Source organism: Aotus nancymaae, unplaced genomic scaffold, assembly GCF_030222135.1.
Source record: "Aotus nancymaae isolate 86718 unplaced genomic scaffold, 86718_ANA_hifiasm-v0.15.2.pri h1tg000006l, whole genome shotgun sequence".
Classification (NCBI taxonomy): Eukaryota; Metazoa; Chordata; class Mammalia; order Primates; family Aotidae; genus Aotus; species Aotus nancymaae.
The window spans coordinates 56,636,772-56,660,031 of record NW_026988417.1 but is presented as its reverse complement, the minus strand read 5'-3'; the positions used below and the strand labels follow the sequence as shown (position 1 = coordinate 56,660,031).

The 23,260-nt window shown below is 34.2% G+C and overlaps 1 protein-coding gene across 18 annotated transcripts in view; it reads right to left on the bottom strand.

Annotated features, from left to right (window-relative positions):
• The window catches only part of ADGRL3 (adhesion G protein-coupled receptor L3), an 837,546-nt gene that overhangs the window by 345,689 nt on the left and 468,597 nt on the right, over nucleotides 1-23,260 (bottom strand). For all 18 annotated transcript variants that reach the window (XM_064367447.1, XM_012453251.3, XM_064367451.1 and 15 more), the window contains one exon: nucleotides 21,850-21,959. In XM_064367447.1, coding sequence (XP_064223517.1) covers nucleotides 21,850-21,959 — 110 coding nt within the window. The remainder of the gene's footprint in view (nucleotides 1-21,849; nucleotides 21,960-23,260) is intronic.

Sequence of the window (23,260 nt, the reverse complement as noted above, 5' to 3'; positions counted from 1 at the left end):
AACTGGATTAAATAATGCCACCCATCGAGTAGGAATAGTTTTCCATTTACATAATTTTAAGTGGATTTTCGGGAAGTCTATGTAATACGCAATTATCTCAGTTTATAAGTCGTGGCTGGAATCAGAGGTCGCAACACACCATGACTGAATGGAGACTCACACAGTAAAATGATTCTCTATAATACCTAATCACATATTTCAAAGATAAACTCACAAACTACTAAAACTTTTATCAATAATTTATTTCATGTATAATTACTGGAATTTAAAAAACTGCATTTGAAAATATCATAAGAACTTGAATAAGTGTAACCTCTTTTCTCCTCTGGCCTAGCTTTCCACCCAATGCACAGCACAGCACTGGAGTTAGCTCAATGAATATTTTTTTTTAACGAGTCAGTAATGTTCACAATCATTAATACTATATAACTTCAAACAGGCAAGTACGTTTTGGTATTGGTGCCGCAAAGGAAGAGTTAGAATCTCCACAGAGAACGAGTTATATTCTCTTCTATGGCTCCCAATTCCTAATGGTGGGAGGCCTGTTGAACAGTATTTCCTGATTCTAAATATTTTTTCATATTGAGAGTTAATGGTCTGGAGCACGATGATCTGCTATAACCTAATGATCACTCCTTGGCTTCACGTAACAGAATTTTTTCTGGTTAAATGATAAATATTAAGAGCAATATACCCTACGCATAACTAAAGTATGATACAATTATTATGCCAGCTCCTCGAGGATTCAGAACAGACAGGAATCCAGATGATTGTTTTTCAAAAACACCTCTGTCACTTACACCTCCTGCACGGGGTCCTCTGATGTTGATTACAATGAACTTTTTGATGTTTTTACCTAGTTTTATCAGAGTTCAAATAATAGCAAATGTTTGATTCACAGCTTTCTTGAGTCCTATTTTAGTATCCTTCACCAGGAATATTACTTCTTCCTTGAAATTCTGGATAATATTTCTTTTCTTTTTCTTTCTTTCTTTTTTTTTTTTTTTTTTTTGAGATGGAGTTTCACTTTTGTCACCCAGGCTGGAGCATAATGTCACAATCTTGGCTCACTGCAATCTCTGCCTCCCAGGTGCAAGGAGTTCTCTCGCCTCAGCCTCCCGAGTAGCTGGGATTACGGCACCTGCTACTATGCCTTGCTAATTTTTGTATTTTAGTAACAACGGGGTTTTACCATGTTGGCCAGGCTGGTCTCAAACTCCTGACACCAGGTGATCCACCCGCTTTGGGCTTCCAAAGTGCTGGGATTATAGGCGTGAGCCACTTTGACCAGTCCAATTATTGATATTTCTTTTAAAATAGTTCTCTCTCCGACTATAGAACCTTGTATATTATATTTTTAGATTTTACCCATTAATCATTTTAATAGACATTTGTACATTTGTATTATTTCATCTGTTTGGTGATAAACTTTTTAAGGATATTGAGTTTATCTTTGTATTTAATCTTCAATTGATTATTTAATCAATACTACTAAATACTATATTAGGTAGTATGTTACATAAGGGGGTATGAACATAGATAGGGAAGATACAGTTCCTGACTACATAGAACTTAGGGAATGTGGCTGGGCACAATGGCTCATGCTTGTAATCTCAACACTTTGGGAAGCTGAGGCGGGCAGATCACTTGAGGCCAGGATTCTGTCACCAGCCTTGCCCAACATGGTGAAACATCATCTCTAATAAAAATAAAAAAAATCAGCTGGGCGTGCTGGCAGGAACCTGTAATCCCAGCTACTCAAGAGGCTGAGGCAGGATAACTGCTTGAACCTGGAGGCGGAGGTTGCAGTGAGGTGAGATTGCACCACTGTACTCCAGCCTGGGAGAGAGAGCGAGACTACATCTCAACAAAAAAAAAAAAAAAAAAAAAAAAATAGAACTTGGAGAATATATCACCTATCATACATATAGAAGGCATTCAGTAAATACTTATACAATGAAAATTTTTAAAAATGATTTTTGTGGTAGGTAGAATTTTGAAATATATTTTCTGTGGCAATTAAAATATAAGCTACTTGAACTTCAAGTACACTAAATATTTAAATTAATAAATCATGACAATCTGATAGTATTGGTAAAGAAAAGAATCTGATAGTATTGGTAAAGTAGACAATTAAATTCATAGTTAATCTACTATTGTGTTATAAAAGTAAAATTACCATAAAGATTAAATATTATCTTCAGGTAACTTACCAGTCCTGGGCAGGAAAAGCCCTATCCTAGAAAGTACACTACTTTCTGCAAAAGGATATTCCCAATGACTTTGGGAATTCAAGTAATATGCAGATTCAGAAGTGACAAATTTGATCAAGAAATTCTGCCCTCAGAATGACTGAAAGCTGGGCCTCTAGCATCAAACAGTCAAGCTGTGAATACAAAGGAAAAATTCTTGAAGGAAATCAAAAGTGCTACTCCAGCGCACACATGAATGATAAGAAAGCAAAGCAGTCTTATTGCTGAAAGAAAGTTTCAACAGTTTGGATAAAAGATCAAATGAGCCATAATATTACCTTAAGCCAAAGCCTAATCCAGAGCAAAGCCTTAACTCTCTTCATTTCTGTGAAGGTTGAGAGAGGTGAGAAGGCTGCAGAGGAAAAGTTAGAAGCTAGCAGAAATTGGTTTCTGAGGTTTAAGGTAAGAGGCCATCTCCTAACATAAAAGTACAAGATGAAGCAGCAGATGCTGATGCAGAGGCTGCAGCAAGTTATTCAGAGATCTAAGATAATCAATGAAGGACAATTAAACCAACATATTACTATGCTACACTACACTAAACAACTGATTATCAATGTAGACAAAATAGCCTTCTATTGGAAGAAGATGCTATCTAGTACTTTTCTAGCTAAAGAGGAGAAGACAAGGTCTGGCTGTAAAACTTCAAAGGACAAGCTAAGTCTCTTATTAGGGCCAATGTAGCTGGTAAATTTAAGTGGAACCCAATGCCCATTTACTATTCTTGAAATCCTAGGGCAATTCAGAATCATGGTAAACTACTCTGCCTGTACTTTATAAATGAAATAACAAAACCTGAATGACAGCACATCTGTTTATAGCATGGTCTACTGAAAATTTTATTCCCACTGTTGAGACCTGCTACTCAGAAAAAGAGATTACTTTCAAAATACCACTACTCATCGACAATGTACCTAGTCACCTTAAATCTCTGATGATAATGTACAAGGACATTAATGTTTTCATGCCTGCTAACACAATATTCATTCTACAGCCCATGTAAATTACCAAAGAATAATTTCAATGTTTAAGTTTTACTATTTTAAAAAATACATTTTTATAAAGCTAAAGATGCCATAAATAGTGATTTTTCTGATGTGAACAAAGTAAATTAAACACTTTCTGGGAAGGACTCACCATTCTAGATGCTGTGACAAACATTTGTGATTCATGGGAGAGTAAAATATCAACATTAACAGGAGTTTAGAAGTTGGTTCCAACACTTGAGGATCAATTTGAGGAGTTCAAGATTTCAGTGGGGGAAATAACTGAAGATATGGTACAAATAGCAAGAGAAGTAATCGAATTAGAAGTGCAGCTTGAAGATATGACTGAGTTGCTGCAATCTTGTGGTAAAACGGAATGATGAGGAGTTGCTACTTTAAAATGAACAAAGAAAGCAGATCCTTGAGACGGAATCTAATCCTGGTAAAGATGCTGTGAAAATTGCTGAAATGACAACAAAGGATTTAGAATATTACATAAACTAAGTTGATAAAGCAGTAGCAGGATCTGAGAGGATTGACTTCAATTTTGATAGTTCTTCTGTGGGTCAAATGCTAGAAAGAAATCTTTTGTGAAAGGGAGAGTCTATCCATGTGACAAACTTCATTGTTATTTTGAGAAATTATCACAGCTATTCTAATCTTCAGCAACTACCACACTGATCAGTCAGCAGCCCTCAGCATCGAGGCAAGATCCTCCACCAGCAAAAAGATTAGGATTAGCTGAAGTCTCAGATGGTGGTTAGCACATTTTACCAATAAAGTATTCCTAAATTAAGATACATACATTCTTTTTATAGACATATTGCACACTTAATAGACTATAGCATAATGTAAACATAACTTTCACGTGCACTGGGAAAACAACAGATAAAAACTTTATTGCAATATTTCCTTTATTCTGGCATTCTGGAACTGAATCCACAATATCTCTGACGTATGCCTATATTTAAAAGGACTAGGGCCAGGAGCATGCAATCCTAATACTTTGAAGGGCCGAGGCAGGAGGATCACTTGAGGCCAGGAGTTTGAGACCAGCCTGGGCAACAAAGCAAGACCCTGTCTCTAAAAAAAATAATAATGAAAAGACAAAATTTTAAAATAGTATAGGATAGAAAAATAGCATAATTATATAACGGGTGCCTGAGTTGCAGATAAAATATAGAAGACACACTATTTTGAAGTCATTATTACCATGTTTTGAGAATTACATACTGCATATATATGTATTTTGTTGTTGTTCAATATTTGTAGAAGCAGAATTCTATAAGTCACCAAAAGACAGTTAGCAAATGAATACCATACTTCAGACCCAAAGACGTAATTCACACTTTTAGCATTAGGAAATGTAGAAGTTATTAACTGCTCTGACAAAGAATTTGGACTTCTCACTGCTCTCATAAGTGGAATCAAAGTATATGTGTTTCATGTCACTGTAGATAGTCTTTATCAAATTTCACAAGATGCTATTTAATACCAAGCTGAAGAAAGTTGACACTGCCAGTCCTTTCTTGCCAAATATTGGAAAATTTAATTAAATAGACATTTGACTGCAAGAAGGCAATATTGAAAACTAAATAAACTTTATCCTTTTAACCTTATTGACTGACCAAAGTAACAAAAAACATCAATACCTCACCCGCAACGAGAACTCATATTGGATGAACTTTGTCTCTGTCAAGGATGTGACTACTAATGGAGGTGATGGAGCGAGCCTTAAAATCAAATTACTCTGATGTGACAGCTTAATCTCACACTTACCATAATCTTTATTCCACCACTTTAAAACTTCTTGGTGATTTAATATAACTGATTTTAGGGATCTAACATTATAAGCTTTAGACTCGCCCTCTAGAATTCTGGCATGCTGTATCTTTGGTGTGTCTATCACGTTAAAAAAAAATAGAGCTATCCATTTCTCTGAAGCTTTAGAAAGGTGAATATGACAGTTTAATTTGGTTACTTTACATAGAAAACAACATAAATACTTGTAATAATAGTATTTATTTAGAAAACTAAATAAATACTTGTAACTTGAATTAAAGCATAAAAGAATAGCATAAAACAAAATGTCATACTTTCTATTATTATCCAATTATTACTTTTCACAAAATGGAGATCATTAAGCCTTACAAAGTGAAGAACAAAAAAAAAATCATTCTTAACTTTAAGTAGTTTTATTCACAAATTTTGGCATTGGCACTTTCCTGCAAGTTCTACTTTCACACAGGGAAGCATTATAACAAATCAAAGTATACAATTGTTTAGGGACATGAGGAGCTGCTAAAAAGGAAACTGATTGGAGCATACTAATTTTCAAGGTAAGAGCTCACATTTTTCCATGACTGGTCAAGAACACACTAAAGGTAGCCACTAGATGTTTGTTAAAGGAGTAGAATCATGGAACTTTTCAAAGGAAAATAAAAATTGTAATAGGTTGAACTGGGGAATAGGTATTCAAAAATTTAAAGAAGTATTAACACTATCTTTAACAGAGGCAGAGAGAGGCCAGGCATGGTGGCTCATGCCTGTAATCCAAGCACTTTGGGAGATTCAACAGGCAGATCACTTGAGGGCAGGAGTTCGAGACCAGCCTGGCTATCATGGTGAAACCCCATCTCTACTACAAATACAAAAATTAGCCGGGCATGAGGGTGGGCACCTGTAAACCCAACTACTTGGGAGGCTGAGGCAGGAGAACTGCTTGAACACGGGATGTGGAAGTTGCAGTGAGCTGGTATTAGGCCATTGCTCTCCAACCTGAGTGACAAATCAAGACACTATCTCAAAAAAGTAAAATAAAATAAAATAAAATACATAAGAAAAAGAAAGAAAAATAGGAAGAGAGAGAAAGAGACTAAATGGTAACTAACGGACAATTAGAAGGCAGATAGAATTAAACAACCAGTACATACTTTGATTCTGGGTTCTTTATATGGGATTTGAGAAATAGAGCGGAATGAAAGGAAGTTCAGAGAAGAGGGTAGAAAAGAATTGATGACTTGCACAAGCTACTTAATTCATATTCTAAGTTCCTTAGGTTTAAAATAAAAATCCTATCACCTAATTAAACAGATTACCATGAGAATAAGATAATATCGTATTTAGTGCTGGCACAGGGTACTTGTTCAGTGAATAGCATTTACTATTAGGAAGAAGCTCTTAATTTTCCCTAGCAATTTCTCTTCCTTTTCTGATTATGACAAAGAGGAGAAAATCAAGTAGGAGAGTCATAATCTATTTTTATTAAACACCCCAGAATATTCTTTCTCAATCAATTGTTTCCTGGGCCGTCATCTTCTAAGTCACCCTAGCTTCCACTCCAATCAGAAAATGAGCTGCTAAATGTTTAATGATTAATTTGCATCAAAAAGTTACCTAGCAACCATAACTAATATAAAATTAGATCAGAGTTTCTGTAAAAGTCTACAGTCTACTAAAAGGATCTGAAGATAGATGAACACTAGTCAATGTCATAATTTTAACTCTTAAAAGCATATCCAGGTAGAATATCTTAAGAGCTTAAATCAGAAAAATACAGTAATTTTTATAGCTTGATATTCAGAATTTTATGGTTTAGCTTGTCCAAAAATAGGCTGAATATCCATATTAGATAGACTTTGTTAAAGTCATTATAGCAAACTTTTATCAAGCACTACTTGTGTGCTGGAAACTGTTTTAATTCTGTCACATGCATTACTTATTCAAATAGTCAAAGTGACCATGAGGTAAGGGTTTGCATTGAAGAAATAAACCACTTTTCAAAAGCATCAGATTCACTTGGATATTTGTAGTAAACAATGAGACTCTTTATCTCCAATATCCATAAAAAAGGAAAAAAGTTCCTATTTTCCACAAGTTAGGTTAAAAAAAATAAAAGGCCAACATAGCCTTCATAGATTGGTCCCTATCAGCCCTGGATCTTCAACACCAGTGATAAATAGGATTTTTAGTAAACAGCTCTTAATAGTGTGCAAGCTACTGAGGACAAAGGTAAGATATTTCAACATTTTAGAAACTATCATCTGAAACCTAAGCAGCAGCGACTGTCAAGGTTTGATCAAGTAATATCATTCATCATAAATTCTTGAATTGTGTGTTACAAGCAGTGCTAATCACAAATGTAGACCATATTGATAAGTGAATTAAGAAATATGGAATCCTAAAGACAGAGTAACATATGTTTCTCACTTTACACTTAAACCATTCATTCTTAGAAAGATAAATATAAGCCATCTGTTGCAGAGGAGTCATTCATAATTAATGAAACTCAAACTTGGTATTTGAATCCATTTTATGTGAGGATTAGTGAGTAGTTAATAAAGTGGAAAGAGTTCTTAGAGCTTTTTCTTGATAACATCTCCAGTAATACTCTTTGCTAAGGAGGCAAGTTTCTTGAAGTTAGCTTGATGTGTCTGAATGAGTAGCTCTTGTTAAGCGATACAGCAGGACAAGACCAAATACTGCCATTAAAAGTTTCTATTAGACTCTGATACAAGTAGCCAGTTACCAATTCTGTTGGTCCTTGAGCAATCAGAATGAAGCCAAGAGGAAAAAAAAGGAAACCTTGTAGAAATAAATACATTTCCTCTCCAGCAAAAGTGAATATGATCTCTCCTCTGATCCTTTCCTGTTATCTTGTTAAATGTAACATCAAAAGTATTCTCAATGAGGTTAAGTTGAATAGAGGAGACAGCAAAGTCAAGGAAAATCACAGTAGGAAAACTGTTATGTCCTATCTTTTGAGAAATTCATTCTTTCCTTCTCTCCATAATTCCATTAATTTTCTTTGGATAGTTTTTTAACTTTAAATTAAAAAAAAAAAAGGAGCGGGGGTTCTTGCTCTGTCTCTCAAGCTGGAGTGCAGTGGCATGACCATGGCTCACTGCAGCCTCAACCTCCTGGGCTCAAGCAATCTTCCTACCTCAGCCTCCCTGGTAGTTGGGACTACATGTATGCACCACCATACCTGGCTAATTTTTTGTTTTTTGTAGAGACAGGGTCTCACTACGTTGCCCAGGATGGTCTCGAACTCCTGGGCTCAAGCCATCCTCTCACCTTAGCCTTCCAAAGAGATGGTATTATAGGTGTGAGCCACTTTGCCTGGACAACTTCAGACAACTTTCAATATCTATGAAGTTTCTGTTACCAAGCATTGAATACATTTCAATCTTCTTTAAAAACTAAGCCCAAAAAAGATTTGCCAAAGAAATTCAAATGCATATTTGAAGGCATCTAAAAAGCAAATGGTTAGTATGTAGTGATTTAGTGTGTAGTGAACATAAAAGCAAATTTTACAACCATCTTCTCTGAAAAAAAACTTCATTTACTGGCTTTCTTCAGGTGAAATTGAAATGAATTTATAAGAAAGACTATGAAATTTGAGAATCAAACATATGTACAGAAAAACTGTTCTTTTATAATACTGAGAAAGTTGGTTTTTTGATATGTCAATATGCCACCAAGTGCCTTATTATAGATCATATTGAAAGCAACCAAAGACCAAACAATCAATCAGTCACATCAGGATCATTTTTAATTCTAAAATTTCTCTGGAAGAATCTGATTTAAAATGAGAAACTGAATAGAATGCAAATTTCAATTAAAGAGAATATATTTTAATCTTTTATATTTTTGAGAGTAAGCCTAAATTACTCATTCCATCTCTAGAGTATAGAAAAATTACTCTGGAAATTTAAAGAAACAAAGTAGCATGATGGACAGAGAAGTCAAAAGGCAATTAAGAGCCAATGAGTTCTAATTGTATAATCATGGACTATTTCAGTTATTCTAAGTCTTAAGTTCTTCACCTATAAAAATAATTAAACGATGGTTTAGATTGTTTTATAATTAAAATCCATTGTTACTATCTAGAGACAGTGTGTCAAGACACATATAATCAGGTTCAGCCAATATTCGTTGAATGAAATAAAAGAACATGGCCCAAGGATCACCTGGAAATATTTGAGGACATTGGCAACTCCTTAAGAAGAGGGAGAGGCTTGTTACGTATGGGGAGAACTAGGCCTGGATGGAAATTAACTAGTACCAAAAGCTAACACCAGTGGAAGGAAAGCAAGAAAATAAAAGACATATGATTCATGAAATTGTCAGTACCAGCATGTCAAGTACTGGGGTACTTGGGCTGAAGAATAGGAAATTTCAGTGACAAAATAACCCAGTGAGCTGAGTGTAGATTCAGAAATTCTGCCTGATGCTACAGTGAGCTGTTGTTGATCCCACTGCACTCCAGCCTGGGCCACAGAGTGAGATCCTGCCTCCAAAAAATAAAAGTAAATCAATAACTAAACAAGAAAATTTGTCTGATGTATTTTAGCTATCACCTGGGGTTAAAGAAAGCAACCCAATAAAAGAGAACTGGTTTAAAAGCTAAATCATATGACAATTACCTTTGTAATTAGCTCTGTGTGGTTCAGAGTGGGACCTAAAATCCAGCAGTGGTTTGAAATAAAAAATGAAGAATAAAGACAAAGGTCTTGTTCGAGAAATTAACACAAATAGTCAAGGGAAGTAGAGAATACTATAACTCTAAGATGCATGGAGCTCCCAAAATCCTGGGATAAATTAGGGGGATTACATAATTCCAAGTCCCAGTGCCTGATAGCACTGATTATCAGAAGACACTACAAATGAGTGGGATATAATAGGTGTATTAATTTGAATGGCTATGATATACTGAGTATTTCTAATGTGGCCATCACTGTACAAAGCTTTTTGATGATATTTCATTTTAATTTTTCACAGAAACTATGTCAATTGATTATCATTTCCATTTTCTAAGTGAAGGGATTCACTCAGAGTAGTAAAGTAACTTCATTAGAACATAGCTAGTAACTGGCAAAGCTAGAACACAAACTCAACGCTGATTCTAAAGCTCTTACTCTTAACCACTAAGTTACATTCTCTAGCGCTTGAGGGAAATTGATAAGGCAAAGACAGGGAAAATGTAGCCAGACCTAAAACAGAAATAAATTATAATTAAAATAGGTCTTTGCCATAGAGACATAATAAGAAACAGCCACTTCTTTTTTCTCCAAATCACTTATTATTCTATTCTGTATTTCTTTTATTTAGCCAAAGTAGAAAAAGCAATTAGCCATAGAGAGAAGAAAACATACATTTGTGATATACAGTATAAAGAACCAAATGGTATAGAGTTCCTTTCCCAGCCTTTGAGCCTATCTGGATATAATTACTTGGATGATGATAGAATGATGAGAAAACTATATGCTTCTAGAAGTTAGGAACCAATCATGTTTGTATCATGGGGTGGTTGCGAATTTGGACTTCATACAATGTTTTCTTTTTTTTTTTCTTTTTTTGAGATGGAGTTTCACTCTTGTTACCCAGGCTGGAGTGCAATGGCGTGATTCGATCTCGGCTCACCGCAATCTCCACCTCCTGGGTTCACGCAATTCTCCTGCCTCAGCCTCCTGAGTAGCTGGGACTACAGGCGCGCGCGACCATGCCCAGCTAATTTTTTGTATTTTTAGTAGGGACAGGGTTTCACCATGTTGACCAGGATGGTCTCGATCTCTTGACCTCGTTATCCACCCGCCTCGGCCTCCCAAAGTGCTGGGATTATAGGCGTGAGCCACCGTGCCCAGCCAATGTTTTCAACATAATTAAGTTTTCATAAAATGTTGGTAAAATCAAATTAATACACACAAAGCAGACCTGTAAGTCAAACAAATATACAGATAATTCAAGTTTTACAAGTCAGTTACTGTGAAAATTTTCTGCTTGTTTGAAGATACGAGAAAATATAAATAGAAAACTCACTACATTTATTCATCCCATTAATCTAACACATATATTCACAACCAACTCTTTGTCCATTCACTATTTTTGTTGCCTTATATAAATAGTAGATGAGTGTAATATAGGAAAAATAAACTTTGTTAAACGCTAATTTGACTTGGGTCTGCCTTGAATTTAATCTATCCATAAATGAAATTAAAACAACTTTTATCTATAATGGTGTACTGTACATCCCACCCTTCCCTAGTCCATAACAGAGAAGGTATTCGTTTACATTTTAAAAATAATGCATTAGAAATGAATAATCTTTATTTAGAAAGTGAAACTATTAGAGGCTAGTGGCTCCTTCCTTCATCTTCAATGTATACCACTCCACCCTTGTTTCAATTGTCGTATATCCCCTTCCCAACACTGACTCTCTTGATTTCCTCTTATAAGGACATTTGTGATTAGATTGGGACCACTCAGATAATCCAGAATAATCTCCCGTCTCAATAAAATAAATTTAATCACAACTGCAAAATCTCTTTTGACATTTAAGGTGACATATTCATTCTGAAGAGTAGAATATGGACTTCTTTGGGGGAACTTTACTGAGCCTATCACATAGTAAGTATTTATTTAACTTTGGGTTATATGAAAGGGTTTGGAAAAAAATGAGGCAATTAAAAATGTTATGGTATTAACAAGAATTATGATACCCTGCCATTTGATAAATTCTCCAAAATATAAACAAAAGTATTAACATAGATGTTCCTTTACTAATTACTAATTATAATGAGATATCTTGTTAAATTTAAACAAAAAAAGAACAAAATTCTGTCATTTGTGACAATATGGATGAACCTGGAGGACATTATGTTAAGTGAAATAAGCCCGGCACAGAAGAATCCCTCATGATCTCATTCATATGTGGAATCTAAAAATGTTGATTTGTTAGAGGTAAGAGTAGAACAGTGACTATCAGAGGCTGTAAGATGGGGAGGAGGGAGCAATGAAGAGAGATGTGTCAACAAGTAAAATGTTACATTTGGATGAGAAGGATAAGCTTTGTTGTTCTATTGCACAGTTGTGTGCAATATTGTATATTTCAGAATAGATGAAAGAGAGTATTTTGAATGTTCTTATCATGAACAAATGAATTTCTGAAGTGCTGGATACGCTGATTCCCTGATTTGATCATTACACAATGTATAGGTATATAGAAATACCACATTGTATCCCACAAATGTGTACAATTATGTGTCAATTTAAAACAAATATTTTTAATAAGTATTTGGATAATGAAATGCTTTCTAAACCAATTACTTAAAATTTTGAGTTTCATAAGATTGATGATTGGAGTAGAAGAAAATCAACAATGCTAATATATAGCATTTTACTCAATTTTACCTTTATTTAGAATTGTTTCATCTGGAAATTTACTTCCTAGATCTCACACAACATGTTTTACATTTATTTAGAACTGTTTTATCTGGAAATTTACTTAATAGATCTCACACAGCATATTTTCTACAAGATCTTTTGAGCAACAGATACTTTGAGATAAAAACCTTACCTTTGCATGTTTTTTACTATCTGTCTTATATGTGGTATATTTTTAAAACAAGGTATTTTAATCCCATATGTTTATACTGTTTGATTTGAATAAGTTACAAAAATTTATTTAAATTTAACTTAAGTTCATAAGTTCTATATTTTACTATTCTGAATAAAGCTAAATGAGCATGGTTGAGCTAATGCCTTCAGTCTTTTATTTATGTCTATAATAGAGTTTTACTTCCTAAACCAAATATTTTCCTAACTCCGTCAATCCGATTAATTTTTAATGCTCTCAATTTATCTTGATTCCTTACTAATTAGTATCTAAGTGTATATTTACATATTGTTAATCTAATATAAGCCTATATGAATCTTATCTAGATGTTGATACCATCTGATGTATGTTTTATTTGATGTAAGTTTACCTTCATATTACTGTAGTATAATATAATATTTTCTACAATATATATTAGAAGGAGAAGGTCAGTTTATTCAGTTTTCTTCTGTGAACATATTTTGATTCTCAATAGATTCTAGAAACTTGAAAAAAACTGCTTTTCATTATCAGTAGTGGTGACAGTGCGAATTGCCGGTTAGTAGCTCTCCAAGCCTGTCTACCTCATCTAACTGGACTTTTGCCACAGTGTCTTTCTACCACGTATGAGAACAGGCCAACCTCTTCCCTACCCCAAGATCCTTGGAGCTGTTCTCTCTGCCTTGAAATTTCTTTCCAAGACTCTTAGCTTATCTCATTCTTATTCTTCAGATCTCAAATATCCTCTTCAGAGCTGCCCTTCATCACACCCTCTGTAAGTCAGTCCCTTCATTGTTCTTTATCACAGAATCATATTTATTTTCTTCTCTTTTATCATGAACTTTGATTATTTACATGTATTGGTTCATGTGCTCATTATTTGCATTACCAGTGGGACTGGCACCTTCACTGGCATTTAGCACACTTATTGGACCACAGTAGGCAGCAATAAACCTCTTTGATAGAATTATTGTTGCTGTGAGAACGTATTACTAGCTTTTGAGAATTAAAAGAAAACAATGGACCAGGTACAGTGGCTCATGTCTGTAATCTCAGAACTTTAGGAAGCTGAGGTGGTTTGGGACCAACCTGGGCACCATAGTGAGACCCCTGTCTCTACTAAAAATTTAAAAATTACCCAAGTGTGGTGGTGCATGCCTGTTGTCCCAGTTACTTGGGAGGGAGGCTGAGGAGGAAAATCACTTGAGTCCAGGAGGTAGAGGTTTCAGTGAGCTGTGATTGTGCCACTGTACTCCAGCCTGCATTACAGAGAGAGATCTGTTTCAAAAAAAAAAAAAAAGGGCTAACAATTCAGAGTGCTTTTACATCTATTAGAATGAAACTCTAGAGGAACAGTTGCAAATTTAAATACCTTTCAGAAGCAAGGAAACATCTGAAATTATTCAGGTGAACCTTTAGAATACAGTACAATGAATTACTGAAAAATATAGCAAACAGAAAAGAAAGAAACCACTCAAAGTGGGCAGAACCAAATCAGTGCTAGCCTGTCGCTGCACAAAGGAACACAAGGTCTGTGTTGCTCCACACTTCATGTTAAATCTTACTTTTAGGTGTTTCGGAGGCCTAGGGAATCCCGTGGCAGGCTGAATCTGGCCCATCACCACTGCCCTGCAGTCTTTGCTCTAAAGTCTTTACGGGGATCTGATCCTTCCTGGTCACACATAAGCTTAGCTGTTTACCAGCCCATTCTTCTTCCTTCGTAACAATACTCCACTACTGGATTTCAGGAAGTTTTTATATCCCAGCCTAAATTATTTCAGGAATTGATTTTAGAGGGAACACAGAGTCTTGATAAGACTGTCTAGGGGTTCTTTCTCTCTAGATCACTGGCTCTCACTTTTTTAGAGGCCTGGTTTTTCACTTCTTTTACCCCTTTGTTTCTGGAACTAACACTATGTATTTGCCCAATAAAAACCTCTGCTTTATTTAACTTAAACTAGCCAAAGTTGGTTTTCTCAGATTTTCAAGCAAACATTTCTTAATAATATATTAATTAATGACATTCAGACATGGTTCACTACCTTCTCTATGTTGTACATTGCAATTGGTACTAGAGTCCAGAGGAATCACAGTATAAAGAGAAGTACAAGATTTCTGCCTTGCCCATCTATGGGTTTATTTTCTGTCCCTCTTGCATTTTGTTTTTCATGCAAATATCAAATGGTTTTGGTTTTACATTTTCCATGCAATTTATTACCTATCTTGTCCCCTCTGCTAAAATGACTGCCCTTCTTCTCTCACAAAAGTCTATTTCATACTTTAAGATTCAGCTCGAGCAGTGTGTGGTGGCTTACTCATGTAGTCCCAGCACTTTGGGAGGCAAAGGTGGAAGAATCCCTAGAGCCTAGGAGCTCGAGACCAACCTGGTCAAAGTGAGAGCAGCAGGAGGCAGCCAAATGCCTAGGCAGGTAGGGCTGGATCCCCAGTAAAACCCTACCTCCAAGTTGAAGACATTTTAAGCCTGAAAGCCAAGCTACTAGTTAAAGCCTTGGACTGGATTGAGAACTTGACTTCCTGTTTGGTGCGCTTTCCTCTGATAACCACCCTTCACCCATTTTACATATACCTACCCTTTCCTGATTGATTTTCTACACTGTCATGCCCACCTTTGAGTAGTGTCTTCACTTTAACCTTTTTTGCTCACTCAGAAACCAATCAGCACATTCTCCCCATTCTTAGTTCATAAAAGAGCCCAGACTCAGCCACATAGGGGACTTTCTCATCTTCAGGTACAGAAACCACCCCTGTATCCCCTCATTGCTGAGAGTTTTCTGTTTGCTTTATAAATTTTACTCCACTTAGTCTCCAGTATACATGTGCCTAATTCTTCCTGGTTGTGAGATAAAAACTTGAACCTAGCTAAGCTAAAGAGCAGAAAGACTGTAACAAAAAGAAAAATGCCATTTCTACAAAAAATACAAAAATTAGTTGGGTGTGGTGGCATGTGCCTATAGCTGCTCCAAAGGCTGAAGATGGAAGATCACTTGAGCCAGGGAGGTCCAGTGGGCTTCAGTGAGCTGTGAATGTGCCACGGCACTTCAGCCTGCGTGACAGAGCAAGACCTTGTCTAAAAAAAAAAAAAAAAAAAGACAGCTCTCTAAGGGTCACCTTCTCTAGAAGAGTGTCTGTGAAGACATCTATTCCCAACACCACTATCCTAGTCAAATGTCAGCCACTTTGGATCGGTGTGCCTTCTCTGTACATTTATAATGTGAAACACTTAATTGCTTAAGCTAACATTGTAAATTTAGGGACACTAAGCTCCACTTGACAGAACTTCCTTGAGGGAGGACAGAATCTTTATCTTAGTTTTTGACCCCTAATATTTTATTATAGTGTCTCAAATGCAGTAGGTACTCAATAGATGTTGAATGAAAGGAAGATAAAAGAAAGTGGTCTCACAAGCAAGTAATATAATCTAGTTGAGAACAATTTCCATGCACATATGAAGCAGTTCAACAAAGGTAGGAGGGAGTTTATGATTAGAACCTGTAAGAAAGTATACTTGCTGGGCAGAGTGCCTCATGCCTGTAATCCCAGCACTTTGGGGTGCCAGGAGTGAGGATTGCTTGAGGGAGGAAGACTGTGTCAAAACCAGCCTGGGCAACATAGTGAGACTCTGGGTCTACAAAAAAGATTTTTTTTTTAAAGAAAGAAAGTAACTCCAGTTATGCTTATTGTTTTCTAAACAGGATGATGATAGCAATGTTTATGAATATGTAATATTTTTGGCATATAAGCAGAATTTAAATTATTAATTAATCATTGGTTCATTTCCCAGAGCTTTATGAATCATCTGTTTTGTAAAAGATACTGTGAAGGAGAGAGGAATTATTTGGAGGGAAGAAACTGTGGTAAGGGAGAGGATTGGCAGAGAAGAAAAGAACATTTTGTTGCTCTTGTTATAAATATAATTCTAAAGAGAATTATACAGCTGCTACAGAGAGTAATATTTAAACAAGGGACAATACTTGTTATATTATACAAAGGCATACATAATAATACTAATATGAAAAAAAGTTGGTTGCTGGTATACTTGAGGACCACAATCACCAAGGAATTTAGAAAAACTAAAATTTATTTATGTATATTTTTAAAAATAGTTCTTTTGAATTAGTAAAGTCTTATTTGCAGACAAGAGTCTCTTGTGTTTATTCTGGCAATGAACACAGTGCTTTTGGGGAAGCGATTTAACAAAATTTTTCTTTCTATTTCCAGTCCTTCAATACATATTTATTGACTGTCTACTTACTGTACGTATGAATCAGAAAAAGGCACTAGGCATTAAAATATACCTTGTGATCTTTCTAAAATTAAAAATATCAGTTAATTTCAGCACGATGAGTTAAAAAATATGTAACTATTTACATAACAGGAACCAAATGTGTACAAATTTAAATATGCACTCATTTGGACATTAATTGCAAAACTATATTTAATTATTTGTAATTAAATATTTAGATTATTTTAAATGCTAAATGTGTAATATATTTTTCTTTTAGTAAAAAAGATGAAAGTTACATAATTATTTATAAATATCAATTTTCCAATAATGCTTATCTTTCATGCCTGCTCATAAAGATCATCATGCACACAACTATTCAAATGGCTAACTGACTAGTGAGAAAGTCTTAAGTGCCATAACAAGGTTGTTTTAATCAAACACGCATTTCTAGTTTCTCTCCAAATTGCGTACAATTTCCTAAGAAAATTCATCATGAGAGAAGATTGCTAGAATATGTAATATATGCTTTATACTTCCAAAAAAAAAAAAAAAAGAGAAAGAATTGAATAGAAAAGCTGGATTGTGAGAGAAGACAAACACCTTTTGAGTGTAATGTGCGTGAAATTGTATGCCTCCCAAGAAAGACAATTTGTCAGCAGGATACAAAGTAAAGATTCTTTGCTCAGAAATACTCTGAGTAGGTAGTTAGTTGTTTTATTGTTTTCTCTCTAACACAAGTCATCCTTGTAACCCTGCTGAATGAAAGCAGCTCTAGATGCCACAATTTCAATCTCAAATCAGGTCAGAAGGGAAGGAGGTAGGGTGAGAAGAAGAAGAAAGATGGAAGAACAAAAATGTGTCACTGGTAAATGTGAGGTTTAACCTCTTGAATATTTGGGTCATCTCCTGGGGAGAAAATATCCACTAAGGAAGAATATCAAACCTCCTAAGAAAAGGCAAAGGCTACAAAAGTCACACTGGAACTAAGGTGTGCCAGGAAGAGAGAAAAGTATTGATTCATCTGCTCTAAATTTTGTCAGAAAAAGTGTGTCTGTGAACCCAAACAAGAAAATACAGAACAGACCTAAGAAGGTAAGACTTAGAAAAGATTAAATATAACTTCAGTGATTGAAAAAATGAGTACAGAACACTCAAAGAAGGTGGTCTCGGTAAACAGTTTAAAAATTAGCTCTTATTTTCTTTCTACCTGGCATCTTTAAACATCATATCATTTGATTGATTCAAGCTACGACCCCTCTAAAATTGTCATTGTTCAATTATGTACCTATTTAGTGACTGACTCCTAAAATTCTGTGCAAGAATTATTGCAAGTTTTCTCAGATACTTTAAACTTTACTTCTCTTGTGTGATACAATGTACTTTATTGACTCTGTCTACATTGCCTTTAATATGCTTCATTATTATGTTTTTCTATAAATTTTGTTTTTCTACATTTTTTCCACGAAAAAGTCTCACTTTAAAAATGAATACTGGCATGCAAACATACACACACAAGTATGTCTAAAGAAAAAAAACAATAATGTTTCTTCCACATATCAATATTAAGAAAACATTCATAAATTCTAAATATATTACTATAAACACTAAAGTATGTGGCCATAAATCCAAAATAGAAATGGATATTACTAAACTGTAAAACAAACAGAAACTAACTTTGTTTGTTCAGTTGTTTAATGAGAAAAATTTCCATTATTAATATTAAATCCTAAGCCTAAAGTTTCCATCACACTAATGAAATAGGGATCTCTTATCAAGAATCATAAAAATATCATTAAGCACACAGATTTTCTCTAATACAGGTAATTAAAAATAACTACCTTACTTAGGAGCCTCATTCTAAATTGCAAGTAGTATTTTCAGGGTACAAACTAGTTACACCATAAAGTTTCAAAAAGTGGGAGAATAAAAGTTTGCAATGATTCAGCTGCTTTACGAAAAACAACAAAAACACCTTAAAAATAAACAGGCAAAGGACTAAGAAAAAGGGTGTGCTCTCTTGAAGCACTTTCTTTCACCACATGCCATTATGAGTTAAAAATATTATAGGAGATTAAATAGCTCATGAAAATATAAATAAAAAACAATTATGGAGAGAAATACAGCTAGGTCCTTGAGAAGAGGTACTAGAAACAGACTCAAATCTAGTCTTTGCCATTCTCTAGCTAGTCTACATTTTACATGGCACATTTCACTTACTACTGAACTTCAGTTTCCTCTTCAGAAAAATGGTGATACATGTAACAGGGAGGATCTTGTGAATATTAAATAAACTATGCATGTAAACACTATCCATGAAGAAAATGGCATGTGGTTAAGTGTCAATAAACTATAACTGTTTTAAATAAGTAAATCTTTTCACCATTAAAGAGTCATGATTTTATGCTTAGGAAAGGAAAAACAGCTCAGTGTTGTTATAAATCAGGATTTACTAATAGATCAGGGAAGGTCTACAAGGTGAGATCCAGGAAAAGGACCTAGATTTTTGTCAAGTAATCAAACTGTATTCTAAACCCAATGATATGGTTTTATGTATGTCCCCTCCAAACCTCATGTTGAAATGTGACCTCCAGTGTTGGAGGTAGGCCACATAGGACGTGTTTGGGTCATGGGGGCAGATCCCCCATGAATGGTTTGATGCCCTCTCCATGGTAATTAGTTCATATGAGAACTGATTATTAAATAGAGTCTGGGAGCTCCCTGTCTTGCCATGTGATGTACCTGCTCCCCCTTCACCTTATACTATGAGTAAAATCTCCCTGAGGCCTCAATAGAAGCTGAGTAGATGCTGGTGCTATGCTTGTACATCCTGCAGAATCATTAGCCAAATACACATCTTTTCTTTCTAAATTACCCAGTCTGAGATACTCCTTTATAGCATACAAAACAGACTAAACAAACACACCCATGCTCTCTGATTTCTGGTTCTTTCTCCTAAATGAATCTACCTTTCAAATGAGTCACTATATTTTATTTCATGATTTATACTTTTTTTTGGATTATTTTCTTTTCAAATCATGCTAAATTTATTAAATGAATTCCAATTCTGCATTACACTTTTAACTAAACATACTCCAGATAATTTTAACAGACACGATCAGGCTACAACTTATAAATTAAACCAGTGTATAAACTGGCAAGTGGGTATACCTGCTGTATAATTCTTATTTAATGAAATTATCAGACAAATATTTTGATATAATATAGACATATTTCTAAGGCAGTTAGTAAACTTTCAGGATTATCAGAATCCTATAAATATAGGATATTAAGGAACCAAATTGCCCGTCTCCAAAAATTTATGAGACAGAGGAAATCTGTGGTAAACCATAATCCTTTTATGCAAAAGTGTATGAGCAAGTTCTTACTTATATTAAAGTGATTTAAGTAGACGATATTTCAGAATGAGTTTGGCAGAGGATTTTGAAGTGGCTATCCTCAAAGACATTCTAAAGGAATACAGGAAATTGAAAAGACAGCTGTGAAATTCTTTAATTTAAAAAAATTATGATAAAATCCACAGTCTGAAATTTTACTTCAGCTTTTATGTTTCAAAATATGAACATAAAAATATGAATGTAAGTTTGCTAAAACTGTCTTTAAAAGCAAGGTACACCTTATTGGATTTTTAAATAAAATGCCTTTGTAGAACAGGAATCTTTATATTTCACAAAGGTCTTATTATGCAACCCAAGTATAACTGTCCCAATTCCAAGATGGTTTACACATTTTATTTCTTTAAAATATCACTAGTGAACAATAATGGTCAGTAGGGGCTTTATCTTTTCATAGAGGGGCCTACAGAGATAACAATATAAGAAGCATAACCTAAATGAGATATCAATAAAAACTGTACTTTGAGGTGTTTTCATAACAATGAAGATCAGCTTATAAAACTTCATGAGATAAACTTTCTCTAATCATTCATTCTATAAATGAAGCTAAATGAAATTTTCTCTCAATTGTTTTCATTATTAGTTTAAATTTTCAATTCATCTCTTATTGGCAAAATTTCTATTATTGAAGTATGTATACTTCCAGCTCATGAATAATGTCCTGCTTCTTTAATAAGCATGAATGAGGCAAGCCTAGAAGTATCTTTACAAAAGTAAACTTGCTGATCCCCAGATACATTGCCTCTTATGAAACATCAAAGGAAGTTGAAACTTAGGATTTGTTTTTGATCCCAGGTGTTTTCTATATCTGGGATAACTAAATATCTATTATGAGAATACGTAATTTTCTGAGTGATTTTCACTAAGAATCTCATAAATAATTAACAAGTTAGATAAATTTTTTTGAGATAGTGATTCTTATTTTGAGTGGGAAAGTCAGAAAATGTTTCATTTTTATATTTTTTGATTCTTCATTATTCCTGAAGAAAAAAAAAATGTTGTTGACATATACCATATCTGACAAAAACATCGCAAAGACATACTTCTTGAAACTATAAAACATATAGTCTAAAGAGTACTTTAGTTCTTTTAATCTTTATATTTTCTTTCCATCTGATCTACTCTCTCTGGATGAGAATATTTCTAATTCTCAAAATGTAGACAGCAGATGAAGCTTAGATATAATTTTTCTATCAAATTTAAAATTTAACAATTTCTACATATTATATATACAATTGTATTGATCATGTTCACTTCTTATCTGCTTGGACCTGGAGGATTGGTATAACACTCCCCCAACCTTTTTCTAAAGTTTAATATTATTGCATTAATTAAGAAAAGTGTGTTAGAATAGGTACTCATATACAGAAATAATCAAAAGTAAATTCTGTAGGACAGGGTAGGCAATATCTAATTCTGATGGCGGGGAGGGCCTATGATTCTCTAAAATTAATATTAGCCTATTTTTTCATTTAATTTATGTGATTTATGTTTTCATAGAGAATATTTGTCAATGCATGCAAAACACAGTTTAATATATTTTCTCTTTCCAAGAAAAGTACAGGAATATACATACTGTAAGGGACACATTCATACTGCACTTCAAGGTATTTATAGGTTCCTGGACACGGGTCTGGAAAAACATCAGGACCTGCCACCACTGCACACTGGGTTCTGTTATTGCATCTGAAGTCAAAAGAAAGGAAAAGAGTAGTAAGCTTATGCAAAGTTAAATTATTACCAACATCAACACTGATTTTATTTTAGTTCCTGTTATACAGATTTAAATAAGGTTTTGCTTGATTTGGGGCTTTAGGCCTATTAAGAAAATATCTGTAGTACACTTTTTAGAAACTAGACATTAAAATCAAACTATTCAGCTTGCTATTAACTGATTTAATATTTGGTCAAATATAGCATGATTTCTAGTTACAAGTTAAATATTGCTGAAGAAACACTAACTAGTCCACAGGATACTGCCAATGTGAACACAAGTAAGAAAGACTATTTGATAGGAAAGACTCAGTTCAGTATTAAAAAAAAATTATTTTAGAAAATATAACCACAGAGTTTATTAGGTAGTTGTAAAATAAATTCACTGACTATGATGACATTCATTTTAAAGGTATGAAACGTGGTATTGAAAAGCTTTATCCAAGCCTAACAAATTAGAAAAGGGTTAATATTTAACTATTAAAATGGATATTTGAATTTATTTTGTGTAAATTATATAATATTACTACTGATCAAAACCATTTTAGGAATTAATTGTTAGGTTTTTTTTGTTCAGTAAAATAATGATATGATCCTCATGGATTACTTATCACAAATGCCAATATCTTATCATTTAATATGAGTTTAAATTTATAAAAATAATAATGACAAACCACTATTAAACATAAATATAAGATAGAACTGGAGGTTATCATGTTAAGTGAAATAAGACAGGTGCAGAAAGACAAGCTTTGCATGTTCTTATTTATGGGAGCCATTGAATCCATGGAGTTATAGGGTAGAAAGATGGTTACCAAAGGCTGGGAAGGGTAGTGAGGAGTAGGGAGGGCAGGAAGTGAGGATGACTCCTGGGTATAAGAGTGGTTAGAAAGAATGAATAAGACCTGGCATCTGACAGCACAATTGGTGCTATCAGATCTGATGGCACAATTATGATTGACTACAGTCAATCATAATTTAATTGTACATTTAAAAATAACTAAATGTATATAATTGGATTGTTTGTAGAACAAACGATAAATGATTGAGGTGATGAATATCCCATTTACCCTGATGTGATTATTACATATCAAATGCCTTTTTCAAAACATCTCATGTTCCCATAAATATATACATCTACTATATCCATACAAAAATAAATAAACAAACAAATAAAACCATAGAAAAAGAAAAAAACAACATAAATACAAACTTGGGCACTTCTGTGGAAAATAGGCCAAACAAATCTGAATTGATTAATTCATGGGGAAAAA